Genomic DNA, 21721 nt, shown 5'->3' on the forward strand with positions numbered 1-21721 from the left:
GCTATACCAATCTCACCACACTATAGCACTGCGTACCTTGTTCCAAGGTTCATAGGTTCGAGTCTCCTTCAGCCAGAGATCAGTGTTTGTGTATATTTCGCATGCTCTTGCGAATTCCTTATATATATATATATATATATATATATATATATATATATATATATATATATATATATATATATATATATATATATATATATATATATATATATATATATATATATATATATATATATATATATATACATATATATATATATCATGTGTTTGTGAAAAAAACGGTGAGCATCCAAGTGCTTTCGTGATTTCTCACATTATCAAGGAAATGTGAGAAATCACGAAAATATAATACATGAAATATAATACATGAAATATTATACACGGAATATAATATATGAAGTACAATGCACGAAAAAGTATAGCATATATGAACAATAAAGATATCTACATAGCATAAGTCTAGAACAATCATGTTTACTACAGCCAGGCCCAGGATATACACACCGTGAGGTGTTATATCTCTCAGTGAATATACACTAAGTTTAATGACAGATTAACGAACTGAAGTATCCTTGACTAGTGTTGAACAGGTTGTATACAGTCTCAGTGGACCTCGTGTAGTAGGTAGGCTTACCTGGAGTTTACCTGGAGAGAGTTCCAGGGGTCAACGCCCCCGCGGCCCGGTCTGTGACCAGGCCTCCTGGTGGATCAGAGCCTGATCAACCAGGCTGTTGCTGCTGGCTGCACGCAAACCAACGTACGAGCCACAGCCCGGCTGATCAGGAACTGACTTTAGGTGCTTGTCCAGTGCCAGCTTGAAGACTGACAGGGGTCTGTTGGTAATCCCCCTTATGTGTGCTGGGAGGCAGTTGAACAGTCTCGGGCCCCTGACACTTATTGTATGGTCTCTTAACGTGCTAGTGACACCCCTGCTTTTCATTGGGGGATGTTGCATCGTCTGCCAAGTCTTTTGCTTTCGTAGTGAGTGATTTTCGTGTGCAAGTTCGGTACTAGTCCCTCTAGGATTTTCCAGGTGTATATAATCATGTATCTCTCCCTCCTGCGTTCCAGGGAATACAGGTTTAGGAACCTCAAGCGCTCCCAGTAATTGAGGTGTTTTATACACAAATAACCCGCACATAAAAGAGAGAAGCTTACGACGACGTTTCGGTCCGACTTGGACCATTGACCATTGACTTTGTCAATGGTCCAAGTCGGACCGAAACATCGTCGTAAGCTTCTCTCTTTTATGTGCGGGTTATTTGTGTATCGTTCCAGTCACGGTATTGTGCCTTTTTGTTATTTATTGAGGTGTTTTATCTCCGTTATGCGCGCCGTGAAGGTTCTCTGTACATTTTCTAGGTCAGCAATTTCACCTGCCTTGAAAGGTGCTGTTAGTGTGCAGCAATATTCCAGCCTAGATAATCGCAATTATCCAATCAACTTATGTTACGTGATTATAAAGACACAATTACAGAGTTACAGCATTTTATTAATAGAAATTTCCTACAACAGGGATTTCTTCAATTCCTACAGCGCCTAGGGAGTGGAATAAGTGTAAGCAATCAGGAGTGATAGGAAAAAACAGAAGAGTTCTTTACTGTAATCAAAGAACCTCGTCCCTCCCTTAGTGTGGATTAATAGCTCCTGACCCCTGCACTGTGTGTGTGTGTACTTGGGAGAAGGCTGGACAAGTGGTTGGGTGGGAATGGTTGGGTTAGAGAAGGACATGCCTTGTATGGGCCAGTAGGCCTACCGCAATGTTCCTCCATTCTTATGTTCTTATGTGTGTGTTCATTACCTTTTTAATCATTATTACCTTAAATCATTGTCACGGTATTAAAAATGGTTTAATGCATTGTTGTTGGTTTTGAGGGGGACCTGGCTAGCATGGTAGGCCTATTGAAGATGATTTGCCTTAGCTGTACTGCAGTGCACCACTCTCATGTTCAATAGAATATCGTAGTACAGCTAACTAGGAGTGAGGAACACTACTTAAAGACATCAAAGCCGCCGATGTCTCCTTCAAACCCTTGATCAAAGCCGCCGATATCACCTCCAAACCCTTGATCGAAGCCGCCGGTGTCACCTCCAAACCCTTGATCGAAATCGTCGAAGTCGCCTCCAAACCTTTGATCGAAACCACCTCCAAACCCTTGATCAAAGCCACCTCCAAACCCTTGATTGAAGCCACCGTAATAGTCGTTGTAACCGAAGCCGCCCCAGTAGCCACCAGAGCGGTGAGGGTAGTGGCGCCTGAAGTGATTCCATGAACGGCCAGAGTTCCAGTTGGGTCTGGCGGAGACCAGCGCAGCCATCACCACCAACAACACTAAAGTCAGCATCTGCAACACGCACGATAGGATCAAATACTATAAGACAAGAAAAGATAAGAAATAATATAAGCTTCGCTCATTAAATCTACAAAAGTATATAAGAATATTATAAACTTGTACAATGGTTCTTAAGGCACCTGACTTGCCGCCTTCTTCCTTGTATCGAATCTCAATGTGTCCCATTCTCACAGGGCCTATGTAAGTCAATAAAACAATAAAATAAGATAAATGAACTCATTGATCAGTTACGCAGGTTTAACCCATTATAATGAACCAGTTCCAGCTTCACCTTGCTACAGTACCTTGTAACAACCATCAGTAACTCCACCTTGCTACAGTAGTGTAACAACCATCAGCACCTCCACCTTGCTACAGTACCTTGTAACAACCAACAGTAACTCCACCTTGCTACAGTGCCTTGTAACAACCATCAGTAACTCCACCTTGCTACAGTACCTTGTAACATCCAACAGTAACTCCACCTTGCTACAGTGCCTTGTAACAACCATCAGTAACTCCACCTTGCTACAGTACCTTGTAACATCCAACAGTAACTCCACCTTGCTACAGTGCCTTGTAACAACCATCAGTAACTCCACCTTGCTACAGTACCTTGTAACAACCAACAGTAACTCCACCTTGCTACAGTACCTTGTAACAACCAACAGTAACTCCACCTTGCTACAGTACCTTGTAACAACCATCAGTAACACCACCTTGCTACAGTAGTGTAACAACCAACAGCACCTGCACCTTGCTACAGTAGTGTAACAACCATCAGTACCTCCACCTTGCTACAGTAGTGTAACAACCATCAGTAACACCACCTTGCTACAGTAGTGTAACAACCATCAGTACCTCCACCTTGCTACAGTAGTGTAACAACCATCAGTAACACCACCTTGCTACAGTAGTGTAACAACCATCAGCACCTCCACCTTTCTACAGTAGTGTAACAACCATCAGCACCTCCACCTTGCTACAGTAGTGTAACAACCATCAGTAACACCACCTTGCTACAGTAGTGTAACAACCATCAGTAACACCACCTTGCTACAGTAGTGTAACAACCATCAGTAACACCACCTTGCTACAGTAGTGTAACAACCATCAGTAACACCACCTTGATACAGTAGTGTAACAACCATCAGTAACACCACCTTGCTACAGTAGTGTAACAACCATCAGTAACACCACCTTGATACAGTAGTGTAACAACCATCAGTAACACCACCTTGCTACAGTAGTGTAACAACCATCAGTAACACCACCTTGCTACAGTAGTGTAACAACCATCAGTAACACCACCTTGCTACAGTAGTGTAACAACCATCAGTATCTCCACCTTGCTACAGTAGTGTAACAACCATCAGTAACACCACCTTGCTACAGTAGTGTAACAACCATCAGTAACACCACCTTGCTACAGTAGTGTAACAACCATCAGTAACACCACCTTGCTACAGTAGTGTAACAACCATCAGTAACACCACCTTGCTACAGTAGTGTAACAACCATCAGCACCTCCACCTTGCTACAGTAGTGTAACAACCATCAGCACCTCCACCTTGCTACAGTAGTGTAACAACCATCAGTACCTCCACCTTGCTACAGTAGTGTAACAACCATCAGCCCCTCCACCTTGCTACAGTAGTGTAACAACCATCAGTAACACCACCTTGCTACAGTAGTGTAACAACCATCAGCACCTCCACCTTGCTACAGTAGTGTAACAACCATCAGTACCTCCACCTTGCTACAGTAGTGTAACAACCATCAGCACCTCCACCTTGCTACAGTAGTGTAACAACCATCAGTAACACCACCTTGCTACAGTAGTGTAACAACCATCAGTACCTCCACCTTGCTACAGTAGTGTAACAACCATCAGTACCTCCACCTTGCTACAGTAGTGTAACAACCATCAGCACCTCCACCTTGCTACAGTAGTGTAACAACCATCAGTACCTCCACCTTGCTACAGTAGTGTAACAACCATCAGTACCTCCACCTTGCTACAGTAGTGTAACAACCATCAGCACCTCCACCTTGCTACAGTAGTGTAACAACCATAAGCACCTCCACCTTGCTACAGTAGTGTAACAACCATCAGTAACACCACCTTGCTACAGTAGTGTAACAACCATCAGCACCTCCACCTTGCTACAGTAGTGTAACAACCATCAGTAACACCACCTTGCTACAGTAGTGTAACAACCATAAACACCTCCACCTTGCTACAGTAGTGTAACAACCATAAGCACCTCCACCTTGCTACAGTAGTGTAACAACCATCAGTAACACCACCTTGCTACAGTAGTGTAACAACCATCAGTAACACCACCTTGCTACAGTAGTGTAACAATCATCAGCACCTCCACCTTGCTACAGTAGTGTAACAACCATCAGCACCTCCACCTTGCTACAGTAGTGTAACAACCATCAGCACCTCCACCTTGCTACAGTAGTGTAACAACCATCAGCACCTCCACCTTGCTACAGTAGTGTAACAACCATCAGTAACACCACCTTGCTACAGTAGTGTAACAACCATCAGTAACACCACCTTGCTACAGTAGTGTAACAACCATCAGTAACACCACCTTGATACAGTAGTGTAACAACCATCAGTAACACCGCCTTGCTACAGTAGTGTAACAACCATCAGTAACACCACCTTGCTACAGTAGTGTAACAACCATCAGTAACACCACCTTGCTACAGTAGTGTAACAACCATCAGCACCTCCACCTTGCTACAGTAGTGTAACAACCATCAGTAACACCACCTTGCTACAGTAGTGTAACAACCATCAGTATCTCCACCTTGCTACAGTAGTGTAACAACCATCAGTAACACCACCTTGCTACAGTAGTGTAACAACCATCAGTAACACCACCTTGCTACAGTAGTGTAACAACCATCAGTACCTCCACCTTGCTACAGTAGTGTAACAACCATCAGCACCTCCACCTTGCTACAGTAGTGTAACAACCATCAGTAACACCACCTTGCTACAGTAGTGTAACAACCATCAGTAACACCACCTTGCTACAGTAGTGTAACAACCATCAGCACCTCCACCTTGCTACAGTAGTGTAACAACCATCAGCACCTCCACCTTGCTACAGTAGTGTAACAACCATCAGTAACACCACCTTGCTACAGTAGTGTAACAACCATCAGCACCTCCACCTTGCTACAGTAGTGTAACAACCATCAGTAACACCACCTTGCTACAGTAGTGTAACAACCATCAGTAACACCACCTTGCTACAGTAGTATAACAACCATCAGTAACACCACCTTGCTACAGTAGTAACATCAGTATCTCCACCTTGCTACAGTAGTGTAACAACCATCAGTAACACCACCTTGCTACAGTAGTAACACCACCTACAGTAGTATAACAACCATCAGTAACACAGTAGTGTAACACCTCCACCTTGCTACAGTAGTGTAACAACCATCAGTAACACCACCTTGCTACAGTAGTGTAACAACGATCAACCATCAGTAACACCACCTTGCTACAGTAGTGTAACAACCATCAGTAACACCACCTTGCTACAGTAGTGTAACAACCATCAGTAACACCACCTTGCTACAGTAGTGTAACAACCATCAGTAACACCACCTTGCTACAGTAGTGTAACAACCATCAGTAACACCACCTTGCTACAGTAGTGTAACAACCATCAGTACCTCCACCTTGCTACAGTAGCGTAACAACCATCAGTATCTCCACCTTGCTACAGTAGTGTAACAACCATCAGTAACACCACCTTGCTACAGTAGTGTAACAACCATCAGCACCTCCACCTTGCTACAGTAGTGTAACAACCATCAGTAACACCACCTTGCTACAGTAGTGTAACAACCATCAGTAACACCACCTTGCTACAGTAGTGTAACAACCATCAGTAACACCACCTTGCTACAGTAGTGTAACAAACACCACCTTGCTACAGTAGTGTAACAACCATCAGTACCTCCACCTTGCTACAGTAGTGTAACAACCATCAGTAACACCACCTTGCTACAGTAGTGTAACAACGATCAGTAACACCACCTTGCTACAGTAGTGTAACAACGATCAGTAACACCACCTTGCTACAGTAGTGTAACAACCATCAGTAACACCACCTTGCTACAGTAGTGTAACAACCACAGTACCTCCACACCACCTTGCTACAGTAGTGTAACAACCAACAGCACCTCCACCTTGCTACAGTAGTGTAACAACCATCAGTAACACCACCTTGCTACAGTAGTGTAACAACCATCAGTAACACCACCTTGCTACAGTAGTGTAACAACCATCAGTAACACCACCTTGCTACAGTAGTGTAACAACCATCAGTAACACCACCTTGCTACAGTAGTGTAACAACCATCAGTAACACCACCTTGCTACAGTAGTGTAACAACCATCAGAACCTCCACCTTGATACAGTAGTGTAACAACCTCCACCTTGCTACAGTGTACCAGTCCACCTTGCTACAGTAGTGTAACAACCATCAGCACCTCCACCTTGCTACAGTAGTGTAACAACCATCAGTAACACCACCTTGCTACAGTAGTGTAACAACCATCAGTAACACCACCTTGCTACAGTCGTGTAACAACCAACAGTACCTCCACCTTGCTACAGTAGTGTAACAACCATCAGTAACACCACCTTGCTACAGTAGTGTAACAACCATCAGTAACACCACCTTGCTACAGTAGTGTAACAACCATCAGTAACACCACCTTGCTACAGTAGTGTAACAACCATCAGTAACACCACCTTGCTACAGTAGTGTAACAACCATCAGTACCTCCACCTTGCTACAGTAGTGTAACAACCATCAGTAACACCACCTTGCTACAGTAGTGTAACAACCATCAGTAACACCACCTTGCTACAGTAGTGAAACAACCATCAGTAACACCTCCACCTTGCTACAGTAGTGTAACAACCATCAGTAACACCACCTTGCTACAGTAGTGTAACAACCATCAGTACCATCTCCACCTTGCTACAGTAGTGTAACAACCATCAGTAACACCACCTTGCTACAGTAGTGTAACAACCATCAGTAACACCACCTTGCTACAGTAGTGTAACAACCATCAGTAACACCACCTTGCTACAGTAGTGTAACAACCTCCATCAGTACCATCACCACCTTGCTACAGTAGTGTAACAACCAACAGTACCTCCACCTTGCTACAGTAGTGTAACAACCATCAGTACCACACCTCCACCTTGCTACAGTAGTGTAACAACCATCAGCACCTCCACCTTGCTACAGTAGTGTAACAACCATCAGTAACACCACCTTGCTACAGTAGTGTAACAACCATCAGTAACACCACCTTGCTACAGTAGTGTAACAACCATCAGTACCTCCACCTTGCTACAGTAGTGTAACAAGCATCAGTAACACCACCTTGCTACAGTAGTGTAACAACCATCAGTACCTCCACCTTGATACAGTAGTGTAATAACCAACAGTACCTCCACCTTGCTACAGTAGTGTAACAACCATCAGCACCTCCACCTTGCTACAGTAGTGTAACAACCATCAGTACCTCCACCTTGCTACAGTAGTGTAACAACCATCAGTAACACCACCTTGCTACAGTAGTGTAACAACCAACAGTACCTCCACCTTGCTACAGTAGTGTAACAACCATCAGTACCTCCACCTTGCTACAGTAGTGTAACAACCATCAGTAACACCACCTTGCTACAGTAGTGTAACAACCATCAGTAACACCACCTTGCTACAGTAGTGTAACAACCATCAGTAACACCACCTTGCTACAGTAGTGTAACAACCAACAGTACCTCCACCTTGCTACAGTAGTGTAACAACCATCAGTAACACCACCTTGCTACAGTAGTGTAACAACCATCAGCACCTCCACCTTGCTACAGTAGTGTAACAACCATCAGTAACACCACCTTGCTACAGTAGTGTAACAACCATCAGTACCTCCACCTTGCTACAGTAGTGTAACAACCATCAGTACCTCCACCTTGCTACAGTAGTGTAACAACCATCAGTAACACCACCTTGCTACAGTAGTGTAACAACCAACAGTACCTCCACCTTGCTACAGTAGTGTAACAACCAACAGTACCTCCACCTTGCTACAGTAGTGTAACAACCATCAGTAACTCCACCTTGCTACAGTAGTGTAACAACCATCAGGACCTCCACCTTGCTACAGTAGTGTAACAACCATCAGTACCTCCACCTTGCTACAGTAGTGTAACAACCATCACCTCCACCTCCACCTTGCTACAGTAGTGTAACAACCAACAGTACCTCCACCTTGCTACAGTAGTGTAACAACCAACAGTACCTCCACCTTGCTACAGTAGTGTAACAACCAACAGTACCTCCACCTTGCTACAGTAGTGTAACAACCATCAGTACCTCCACCTTGCTACAGTAGTGTAACAACCATCAGTAACACCACCTTGCTACAGTAGTGTAACAACCATCAGTACCTCCACCTTGCTACAGTAGTGTAACAACCATCAGTACCTCCACCTTGCTACAGTAGTGTAACAACCATCAGTAACACCACCTTGCTACAGTAGTGTAACAACCATCAGTAACACCACCTTGCTACAGTAGTGTAACAACCATCAGTAACACCACCTTGCTACAGTAGTGTAACAACCATCAGTAACACCACCTTGCTACAGTAGTGTAACAACCATCAGTACCACCACCTTGCTACAGTAGTGTAACAACCATCAGCACCTCCACCTTGCTACAGTAGTGTAACAACCATCAGTAACACCACCTTGCTACAGTAGTGTAACAACCATCAGTACCTCCACCTTGCTACAGTAGTGTAACAACCATCAGTACCTCCACCTTGCTACAGTAGTGTAACAACCATCAGTACCTCCACCTTGCTACAGTAGTGTAACAACCATCAGTACCTCCACCTTGCTACAGTAGTGTAACAACCATCAGTAACACCACCTTGCTACAGTAGTGTAACAACCATCAGCACCTCCACCTTGCTACAGTAGTGTAACAACCATCAGTAACACCACCTTGCTACAGTAGTGTAACAACCATCAGTACCTCCACCTTGCTACAGTAGTGTAACAACCATCAGTAACACCACCTTGCTACAGTAGTGTAACAACCATCAGTAACACCACCTTGCTACAGTAGTGTAACAACCATCAGTAACACCACCTTGCTACAGTAGTGTAACAACCATCAGTAACACCACCTTGCTACAGTAGTGTAACAACCATCAGTACCTCCACCTTGCTACAGTAGTGTAACAACCATCAGTAACACCACCTTGCTACAGTAGTGTAACAACCATCAGTACCTCCACCTTGCTACAGTAGTGTAACAACCATCAGTATCTCCACCTTGCTACAGTAGTGTAACAACCATCAGTAACACCACCTTGCTACAGTAGTGTAACAACCAACAGTACCTCCACCTTGCTACAGTAGTGTAACCATCAGTACCTCCACCTTGCTACAGTAGTGTAACAACCAACAGTACCTCCACCTTGCTACAGTAGTGTAACAACCAACAGTACCTCCACCTTGCTACAGTAGTGTAACAACCAACAGTACCTCCACCTTGCTACAGTAGTGTAACAACCAACAGTACCTCCACCTTGCTAAAGTAGTGTAACAACCATCAGTACCTCCACCTTGCTACAGTAGTGTAACAACCAACAGTACCTCCACCTTGCTACAGTAGTGTAACAACCAACAGTACCTCCACCTTGCTACAGTAGTGTAACAACCAACAGTACCTCCACCTTGCTACAGTAGTGTAACAACCAACAGTACCTCCACCTTGCTACAGTAGTGTAACAACCAACAGTAACTCCACCTTGCTACAGTAGTGTAACAACCAACAGTAACTCCACCTTGCTACAGTAGTGTAACAACCATCAGCACCTCCACCTTGCTACAGTACCTTGTAACAACCATCAGTAACACCACCTTGCTACAGTAGTGTAACAACCACCTTGCTACAGTAGTGTAACAACCATCAGCACCTCCACCTTGCTACAGTAGTGTAACAACCATCAGTACCTCCACCTTGCTACAGTAGTGTAACAACCATCAGTACCTCCACTACAGTAGTGTAACAACCATCAGTAACACCACCTTGCTACAGTAGTGTAACAACCATCAGTAACACCACCTTGCTACAGTAGTGTAACAACCATCAGTACCTCCACCTTGCTACAGTAGTGTAACAACCATCAGTAACAGTACCACCTTGCTACAGTAGTGTAACAACCATCAGTAACACCACCTTGCTACAGTAGTGTAACAACCATCAGTAACACCACCTTGCTACAGTAGTGTAACAACCATCAGTACCTCCACCTTGCTACAGTAGTGTAACAACCATCAGTAACACCACCTTGCTACAGTAGTGTAACAACCATCAGTACCTCCACCTTGCTACAGTAGTGTAACAACCATCAGTACCACCACCTTGCTACAGTAGTGTTACAAACTTCAGTTACTCCACCTTGCTACAGTAGTGTAACAACCATCAGTACCTCCACCTTGCTACAGTAGTGTAACAACCATCAGTAACACCACCTTGCTACAGTAGTGTAACAACCATCAGTACCTCCACCTTGCTACAGTAGTGTAACAACCATCAGTAACACCACCTTGCTACAGTAGTGTAACAACCATCAGTAACAACATCTCCACCTTGCTACAGTAGTGTAACAACCATCAGTACCTCCACCTTGCTACAGTAGTGTAACAACCATCAGTACCTCCACCTTGCTACAGTAGTGTAACAACCATCAGTACCTCCACCTTGCTACAGTAGTGTAACAACCATCAGTAACACCACCTTGCTACAGTAGTGTAACAACCATCAGTACCTCCACCTTGCTACAGTAGTGTAACAACCATCAGTAACACCACCTTGCTACAGTAGTGTAACAACCATCAGCACCTCCACCTTGCTACAGTAGTGTAACACCCATCAGTAACAACCATCACACCTCCACCTTGCTACAGTAGTGTAACAACCATCAGTAACACCACCTTGCTACAGTAGTGTAACAACCATCAGTAACACCACCTTGCTACAGTAGTGTAACAACCATCAGCACCTCCACCTTGCTACAGTAGTGTAACAACCATCAGTAACACCACCTTGCTACAGTAGTGTAACAACCATCAGCACCTCCACCTTGCTACAGTAGTGTAACAACCATCAGTACCTCCACCTTGCTACAGTAGTGTAACAACCATCAGTAACACCACCTTGCTACAGTAGTGTAACAACCATCAGCACCTCCACCTTGCTACAGTAGTGTAACAACCATCAGTAGTGTAACAACCATCAGCACCTCCACCTTGCTACAGTAGTGTAACAACCATCAGTAACACCACCTTGCTACAGTAGTGTAACAACCATCAGTAACACCACCTTGCTACAGTAGTGTAACAACCATCAGTAACCATCCAACTTGCTACAGTAGTGTAACAACCATCAGTAACACCACCTTGCTACAGTAGTGTAACAACCATCAGTAACACCACCTTGCTACAGTAGTGTAACAACCATCAGCACCTCCACCTTGCTACAGTAGTGTAACAACCATCAGTAACACCACCTTGCTACAGTAGTGTAACAACCATCAGTAACACCACCTTGCTACAGTAGTGTAACAACCATCAGTAACACCACCTTGCTACAGTAGTGTAACAACCATCAGTAACAACCATCAGTAACACCACCTTGCTACAGTAGTGTAACAACCATCAGTAACACCACCTTGCTACAGTAGTGTAACAACCATCAGTAACACCACCTTGCTACAGTAGTGTAACAACCATCAGTAACACCACCTTGCTACAGTAGTGTAACAACCATCAGTAACACCACCTTGCTACAGTAGTGTAACAACCACCTTGCTCAGTAACAACCATCAGTAACACCACCTTGCTACAGTAGTGTAACAACCATCAGTACCTCCACCTTGCTACAGTAGTGTAACAACCATCAGTAACACCACCTTGCTACAGTAGTGTAACAACCATCAGTACCATCAGTAACACCACCTTGCTACAGTAGTGTAACAACCATCAGTAACACCACCTTGCTACAGTAGTGTAACAACCATCAGTAACACCACCTTGCTACAGTAGTGTAACAACCATCAGTAACACCACCTTGCTACAGTAGTGTAACAACCATCAGTAACACCACCTTGCTACAGTAGTGTAACAAATCAACCATCAGTGTAACAACCATCAGTACCTCCACCTTGCTACAGTAGTGTAACAACCATCAGTAACACCACCTTGCTACAGTAGTGTAACAACCATCAGTATCTCCACCTTGCTACAGTAGTGTAACAACCATCAGTATCTCCACCTTGCTACAGTAGTGTAACAACCATCAGTAACTCCACCTTGCTACAGTAGTGTAACAACCATCAGTAACACCACCTTGCTACAGTAGTGTAACAACCATCAGTAACACCACCTTGCTACAGTAGTGTAACAACCATCAGCACCTCCACCTTGCTACAGTAGTGTAACAACCATCAGTACCTCCACCTTGCTACAGTAGTGTAACAACCATCAGTACCTCCACCTTGCTACAGTAGTGTAACAACCACCTTGCTACAGTAACACCATCAGTAACCACCTTGCTACAGTAGTGTAACAACCATCAGTAACACCACCTTGCTACAGTAGTGTAACAACCATCAGTACCTCCACCTTGCTACAGTAGTGTAACAACCATCAGTAACACCACCTTGCTACAGTAGTGTAACAACCATCAGTACCATCACCACCTTGCTACAGTAGTGTAACAACCATCAGTAACACCACCTTGCTACAGTAGTGTAACAACCATCAGTACCTCCACCTTGCTACAGTGTAACAACCATCAGTAACACCACCTTGCTACAGTAGTGTAACAACCATCAGTACCTCCACCTTGCTACAGTAGTGTAACAACCATCAGTACCTCCACCTTGCTACAGTAGTGTAACAACCATCAGTAACACCACCTTGCTACAGTAGTGTAACAACCATCAGTACCTCCACCTTGCTACAGTAGTGTAACAACCATCAGTAACACCACCTTGCTACAGTAGTGTAACAACCATCAGTAACACCACCTTGCTACAGTAGTGTAACAACCAACAGTACCTCCACCTTGCTACAGTAGTGTAACAACCATCAGTAACACCACCTTGCTACAGTAGTGTAACAACCATCAGTACCTCCACCTTGCTACAGTAGTGTAACAACCATCAGTAACACCACCTTGCTACAGTAGTGTAACAACCATCAGCACCTCCACCTTGCTACAGTAGTGTAACAACCAACAGCACCTCCACCTTGCTACAGTAGTGTAACAACCATCAGTAACACCACCTTGCTACAGTAGTGTAACAACCAACAGCACCTCCACCTTGCTACAGTAGTGTAACAACCATCAGCACCTCCACCTTGCTACAGTAGTGTAACAACCATCAGCACCTCCACCTTGCTACAGTAGTGTAACAACCAACAGTACCTCCACCTTGCTACAGTAGTGTAACAACCATCAGTAACACCACCTTGCTACAGTAGTGTAACAACCAACAGTACCTCCACCTTGCTACAGTAGTGTAACAACCATCAGTAACACCACCTTGCTACAGTAGTGTAACAACCAACAGTACCTCCACCTTGCTACAGTAGTGTAACAACCAACAGTAACACCACCTTGCTACAGTAGTGTAACAACCATCAGTAACACCACCTTGCTACAGTAGTGTAACAACCAACAGTAACACCACCTTTCTACAGTAGTGTAACAACCATCAGTAACACCACCTTGCTACAGTAGTGTAACAACCATCAGCACCTCCACCTTGCTACAGTAGTGTAACAACCATCAGTAACACCACCTTGCTACAGTAGTGTAACAACCACCTTGCTACAGTAACAACCAACAGTACCTCCACCTTGCTACAGTAGTGTAACAACCACCTTGCTACAGTAACAACCAACACCTCCACCTTGCTACAGTAGTGTAACAACCAACAGTACCTCCACCTTGCTACAGTAGTGTAACAACCAACAGTACCTCCACCTTGCTACAGTAGTGTAACAACCAACAGTACCTCCACCTTGCTACAGTAGTGTAACAACCAACAACCATCAGTAACAACCAACAGTACCTCCACCTTGCTACAGTAGTGTAACAACCATCAGTAACACCACCTTGCTACAGTAGTGTAACAACCAACAGTACCTCCACCTTGCTACAGTAGTGTAACAACCAACAGTACCTCCACCTTGCTACAGTAGTGTAACAACCAACAGTACCTCCACCTTGCTACAGTAGTGTAACAACCATCAGTAACACCACCTTGCTACAGTAGCGTAACAACCAACAGTACCTCCACCTTGCTACAGTAGTGTAACAACCATCAGTAACTCCACCTTGCTACAGTAGTGTAACAACCATCAGTAACTCCACCTTGCTACAGTAGTGTAACAACCATCAGAACCTCCACCTTGCTACAGTAGTGTAACAACCATCAGTAACACCACCTTGCTACAGTAGTGTAACAACCATCAGTAAGCACCTCCACCTTGCTACAGTAGTGTAACAAGCATCAGTAACACCACCTTGCTACAGTAGTGTAACAACCATCAGTACCTCCACCTTGCTACAGTAGTGTAACAACCATCAGTAACACCACCTTGCTACAGTAGTGTAACAACCAACAGCACCTCCACCTTGCTACAGTAGTGTAACAACCATCAGTAACACCACCTTGCTACAGTAGTGTAACAACCACCTTGCTACAGTACCTCCACCTTGCTACAGTAGTGTAACAACCATCAGTAACACCACCTTGCTACAGTAGTGTAACAACCAACAGTACCTCCACCTTGCTACAGTAGTGTAACAACCATCAGTACCTCCACCTTGCTACAGTAGTGTAACAACCCACCTCCACCTTGCAGTAGTGTAACAACCATCAGTAACACCACCTTGCTACAGTAGTGTAACAACCATCAGTAACACCACCTTGCTACAGTAGTGTAACAACCATCAGTACCTCCACCTTGCTACAGTAGTGTAACAACCATCAGTACCTCCACTACAGTTGCTACACCTTGTACAGTGTAACAACCATCAGTAACACCACCTTGCTACAGTAGTGTAACAACCAACAGTACCTCCACCTTGCTACAGTAGTGTAACAACCATCAGTACCTCCACCTTGCTACAGTAGTGTAACAACCATCAGCACCTCCACCTTGCTACAGTAGTGTAACAACCATCAGTAACACCACCTTGCTACAGTAGTGTAACAACCATCAGTAACACCACCTTGCTACAGTAGTGTAACAACCAACAGTACCTCCACCTTGCTACAGTAGTGTAACAACCAACAGTACCTCCACCTTGCTACAGTAGTGTAACAACCATCAGTAACACCACCTTGCTACAGTAGTGTAACAACCATCAGTAACACCACCTTGCTACAGTAGTGTAACAACCATCAGTAACAACCAGCACCTCCACCTTGCTACAGTAGTGTAACAACCATCAGTACCTCCACCTTGCTACAGTAGTGTAACAACCATCAGTAACACCACCTTGCTACAGTAGTGTAACAACCATCAGTACCTCCACCTTGCTACAGTAGTGTAACAACCATCAGCACCTCCACCTTGCTACAGTAGTGTAACAACCATCAGCACCTCCACCTTGCTACAGTAGTGTAACAACCATCAACCACCTTGCTACAGTAGTGTAACAACCATCAGCACCTCCACCTTGCTACAGTAGTGTAACAACCATCAGTAACAACCATCAGCAACACCACCTTGCTACAGTAGTGTAACAACCATCAGCACCTCCACCTTGCTACAGTAGTGTAACAACCATCAGTACCACCTTGCTACAGTGTAACAACCATCAGTAACACCACCTTGCTACAGTAGTGTAACAACCAACAGCACCTCCACCTTGCTACAGTAGTGTAACAACCATCAGCACACCTTGCTACAGTAGTGTAACAACCATCAGTAACCATCCACCTCGCTACAGTAGTGTAACAACCATCAGCACCTCCACCTTGCTACAGTAGTGTAACAACCATCAGCACCTCCACCTTGCTACAGTAGTGTAACAACCATCAGTAACACCACCTTGCTACAGTAGTGTAACAACCATCAGCACCTCCACCTTGCTACAGTAGTGTAACAACCATCAGCACCTCCACCTTGCTACAGTAGTGTAACAACCATCAGTAACACCACCTTGCTACAGTAGTGTAACAACCATCAGCACCTCCACCTTGCTACAGTAGTGTAACAACCATCAGCACCTCCACCTTGCTACAGTAGTGTAACAACCATCAGTAACACCACCTTGCTACAGTAGTGTAACAACCATCAGCACCTCCACCTTGCTACAGTAGTGTAACAACCATCAGCACCTCCACCTTGCTACAGTAGTGTAACAACCATCAGTAACACCACCTTGCTACAGTAGTGTAACAACCATCAGCACCTCCACCTTGCTACAGTAGTGTAACAACCAACAGCACCTCCACCTTGCTACAGTAGTGTAACAACCATCAGTAACACCACCTTGCTACAGTAGTGTAACAACCATCAGTAACAACCAACAGCACCTCCACCTTGCTACAGTAGTGTAACAACCATCAGTAACACCACCTTGCTACAGTAGTGTAACAACCATCAGTAACACCACCTTGCTACAGTAGTGTAACAACCATCAGTAACACCACCTTGCTACAGTAGTGTAACAACCATCAGTAACACCACCTTGCTACAGTAGTGTAACAACCATCAGTAACACCACCTTGCTACAGTAGTGTAACAACCATCAGTACCTCCACCTTGCTACAGTAGTGTAACAACCATCAGTAACACCACCTTGCTACAGTAGTGTAACAACCATCAGTACCTCCACCTTGCTACAGTAGTGTAACAACCATCAGTACCTCCACCTTGCTACAGTAGTGTAACAACCATCAGTACCTCCACCTTGCTACAGTAGTGTAACAACCATCAGCACCTCCACCTTGCTACAGTAGTGTAACAACCATCAGCACCTCCACCTTGCTACAGTAGTGTAACAACCATCAGCACCTCCACCTTGCTACAGTAGTGTAACAACCAGTCGTGTAACAACCAACAGTACCTCCACCTTGCTACAGTAGTGTAACAACCATCAGTAACACCACCTTGCTACAGTAGTGTAACAACCATCAGTAACACCACCTTGCTACAGTAGTGTAACAACCAACAGCACCTCCACCTTGCTACAGTAGTGTAACAACCATCAGTAACACCACCTTGCTACAGTAGTGTAACAACCATCAGCACCTCCACCTTGCTACAGAAGTGTAACAACCATCAGTAACACCACCTTGCTACAGTAGTGTAACAACCATCAGCACCTCCACCTTGCTACAGTAGTGTAACAACCAACAGCACCTCCACCTTGCTACAGTAGTGTAACAACCATCAGTAACACCACCTTGCTACAGTAGTGTAACAACCATCAGTAACACCACCTTGCTACAGTAGTGTAACAACCATCAGTAACACCACCTTGCTACAGTAGTGTAACAACCACCAACAAACTCACCTCGCTAACAGCCAGAACAACAACTGGGCACAAGAGGTCCTCGCGCTACTTTAGATCCTCATTACTCAAGGTGTTTAAATAAGTTGCTAGTTCATAGAATTTATAGAAAAAACTATATTTTGTGAATAAAATTCTAAACGTCTTACAGTAATAATTTTTATTCTCTTTTGTTGATCAAATAACGAAAATACATATATTTTTTATTAGCATGTAGATGTAAAGAAAAATACTATGGATACAATATATTTTAAATATCTGGCAGATCCGTATCTAGGTTAGTTACTCCTTATTATATCATTGATGTGAGCTATGGTCTGTATAAGTTGTATCACATAGAAATAAAGTTTATTATTATTATTATTCTTATTCTTATTATTATTATTATTATTATTATTATTATTATTATTATTATTATTATTATTATTATTATTACTGGCTTATGTGAGGAACTTTTAGCCAAGGATCTGTTTCTTAATTGATTTTGGCTCCTGCGAGAAGGCAGGTGAATTGTTTCATGATATTCGTCAGGAGGACAAGTGTCTCCTTTTTTTTTTTTCTTATTCACCGGTATTCTCCCCGCCCGGGTCTTTTCCAAGTAGTGGTGACCCGGCTTTGGCTTCCTATTTGGGGAGTATCTCGAGACCTAAGTCTCCCATGGGAGGAGGTACAAGTACCCCCTCATCTTTGGGACCAACTGTCCCCAGGCCTAGCCACAGTCCCCGCCCTCACGGGGCACGTAGGGAGAAGCTAGGCCTCTGGTCTGCCATCTACCCCGCCCTAAAGGGGCTCGTGGGGATGGCAGTCTTGTGAGCTGCAGGTTGAAACAAGCTTAAACCTTTCGATGCTGGTCTTAATAAGACCAAAAATAAAACTGTTTATATCATTAATTTTTATTTATGGAACGGGTTTAATATAACACGGAAAGATAATATTGAAATATTGGAAAATCGCATTATTTTTTTATAATATTTATTGGCTAATTTATTGTTATAGTTAAGAAAAATGTTTAAAGTTTATTATGGTTGGTGATGGGCAGAACCTGGCTTGTATGGTAGGCCTACTGCAGGTGACTTGTATGGTAGGCCTACTGCAGGTGGCTTGTATGGTAGGCCTACTGCAGGTGACCTGTATGGTAGGCCTACTGCAGGTGGCTTGTATGGTAGGCCTACTGCAGGTGACCTGTATGGTAAGCCTACTGCAGGTGGCTTGTATGGTAGGCCTACTGCAGGTGGCTTATATAAACTAGTAGGCTTACTGTAGATGGCTTGTGTAATCTAGTAGGCTTACTGTAGATGGCTTGTGTAATCGAGTAGGATTACTGGAGATGGCTTGTATAATCTAGTAGGCTTACTGTAGATGGCTTGTGTAATCTATTAGGCTTACTGTAGATGGCTTGCATAAGCCAGTAGGCTTACTGGAGAAACCCTGTCCTGCGTTTCATTATAAGATAAAACTGTCAACTCGAGCAGTGAGGTGCACAACTATTTGAAGAAATCAAAGCCACCGAAGCCACCTCCAAACCCTTGACCAAAGCCACCTCCAAACCCTTGATCGAAGCCACCAAAGCCACCGTAAAAATCGTTGTAGCCGAAGCCGCCCCCGTAGCCACCATAGCCGTAGTAGGGGTCGTAGCCCCCGAAATTCTCTCCTGAACCACCAAAGTTCCATTGGGGTCTTGCGGAGACCAACCCAGCCATCACTGCCACCACCACAACAACCAGCATCTGTAACACCACAACATATGATTAAATAAGACAAAATAAGCTAAGACAAGGAGAGATAACGTGAAATAAGATAACCTGCATCTATAACACACTCGATAAGATTAAATAAGACGAAATAAGCTAAGACAAGGAGAGATAACGTGAAATAAGATAACCTGCATCTATAACACACTCGATAAGATTAAATAAGACGAAATAAGCTAAGACAAGGAGAGATAACGTGAAATAAGATAACCTGCATCTATAACACACTCGATAAGATTAAATAAGACAAAATAAGCTAAGACAAGGAGAGATAACGTGAAATAAGATAACCTGCATCTATAACACACTCGATAAGATTAAATAAGACAAAATAAGCTAAGACAAGGAGAGATAACGTGAAATAAGATAACCTTCATTCAGGAAATCTTCGACAGAAGTGAAAGAGTATAATAAATTTGAACAATGGTTCTTAAGACACATAAATGATGCAAATATACAATGGTGATTATGTACATTGGGTCAATTTTAACCCAAAAATTGAAACAGTTGGTTAATCATGTTTATAATATTGGAACACACCTTTTCAGAAATATATATTATCATTGCTCGAAATATTCATGTATACTAGTGGCTATTTTTGAGTTTACAGTATTTTATTATATGTAAAATACACACTGTATACTGTGCAAAGAAATAAAAAAAATGAATTTTGAATGTATAGCCTCGTCAGTAGGCATAAGCATAGGCCTCAAAATTAGTGTCTCCAGTGAGGGGAATGATGAGGAATGTGATTACTAGGCCTAATGTCCCTAAAAAAAAACCCCACACAGGTAAGGTTCTATCTCTTGTCCCTCTGAAGGTAGTGTCTATATATTGAAAAATAATACAGGTGAATCTCCATCTCCTTTAAAACCATTGTCAAGACACACGTAGTGGTGGCAGGAACCATACATAGTTTTAAGACGAGGTATGATAAAACTCATGGAGCAAGGAGAGGAGCTAGTAGAGACCAGTGAAGAGGCGGGGCCAGGAGCTATGTATCGACCCCTGCAACCACAAATAGATGACTACACACACAACAAACTTTTTTAAGTGAAGAATGACATATACAGCAGCCCAGAGTATGGTGGGCTATAGATGCGTTATAGATGGTAACCTTACCTTGCTATAACGGACTAACAACTAGTGAATTACAACTGGGCAGGAAACGGGCACTTTACCTGCTTTATATACCCACGGTGTTATCATAGTTGCTAGCTCGCGGAATTTATTCAACAAACTACAATTTGTAACAAAAATTACCTTGATTTGGATTTTTTCGTTTAGGACATTTCCAAAATCTATAATTATTTTTTTTAACATGTGAACTTAAGGGAAAAAATTGCCAATAACATGCCATAAATATTTAGTATATTGGTGTCAAGGGTTTTTTACAAGGTTCTGTGAGGATCTGACCAGTCTTATAATACCTCGTGGGGGGAATTTTTGATTTTCTCAGTAGATTTTGGAGCCTTCTGGAGTAGAGATCCATTGTTGTTCATGGGGAAGCGTTAAATCCGTCAGGGTTATATGTTGCCTGGCGAAAGGGAAGTGATAGATCATTTTGGTTTATTTTGAAGAGAAGCATAGATCTTTATCCTTTGATCAAGAGCTTTCATCAACATCCAGGCTTGAAGATGAGACATATCTAATTTTTTCCCATAATGTAGCTATCATATACAAAATGTTCATTGAAAGTTGTGATATTTGGTACTTTTTCCTCTAATGCCTCGGAACTATATATATATATATATATATATATATATATATATATATATATATATATATATAATATTTCACCTGCTCTCGCGAATTCCTTGCATTGTTATATATATATATGAAAAGCTATGAAAGCTGGCTGCCTTATACGTGTAGCGCAAGCTGGACGCCAAGGTATTGTCCAGTGTGGGTATATACTGCGTACCTTGTATATATATAGTCTCCTTATATATATATATA

General features: G+C 43.3%; 1 protein-coding gene and 1 long non-coding RNA gene across 2 annotated transcripts; both read right to left on the minus strand.

The window, feature by feature from the left end:
* Positions 1 to 1471: 1471 nt before the first annotated feature.
* LOC128702982 (protein suex-1-like) lies at positions 1472 to 18052 on the minus strand. The gene is made up of 2 exons (XM_053797491.2): positions 18015 to 18052; positions 1472 to 2345 (listed from the first exon to the last, which is right to left on the minus strand). The coding sequence occupies exon 2, from the start codon at positions 2343 to 2345 to the stop codon at positions 1992 to 1994; it is 354 nt and encodes a 117-aa protein (XP_053653466.1). The 5' UTR covers positions 18015 to 18052; the 3' UTR covers positions 1472 to 1991.
* An 836-nt stretch (positions 18053 to 18888) lies between these two features.
* Positions 18889 to 20933, minus strand: LOC128702983 (uncharacterized). Its single transcript, XR_008409186.1, has 2 exons — positions 20885 to 20933; positions 18889 to 19738 (listed from the first exon to the last, which is right to left on the minus strand). It is a non-coding gene; the product is annotated as an uncharacterized lncRNA (long non-coding RNA).
* Positions 20934 to 21721: the final 788 nt, after the last annotated feature.

The sequence above is a fragment of the Cherax quadricarinatus genome, chromosome 86 (assembly GCF_038502225.1).
Source record: "Cherax quadricarinatus isolate ZL_2023a chromosome 86, ASM3850222v1, whole genome shotgun sequence".
NCBI classification, from domain to species: domain Eukaryota; kingdom Metazoa; phylum Arthropoda; class Malacostraca; order Decapoda; family Parastacidae; genus Cherax; species Cherax quadricarinatus.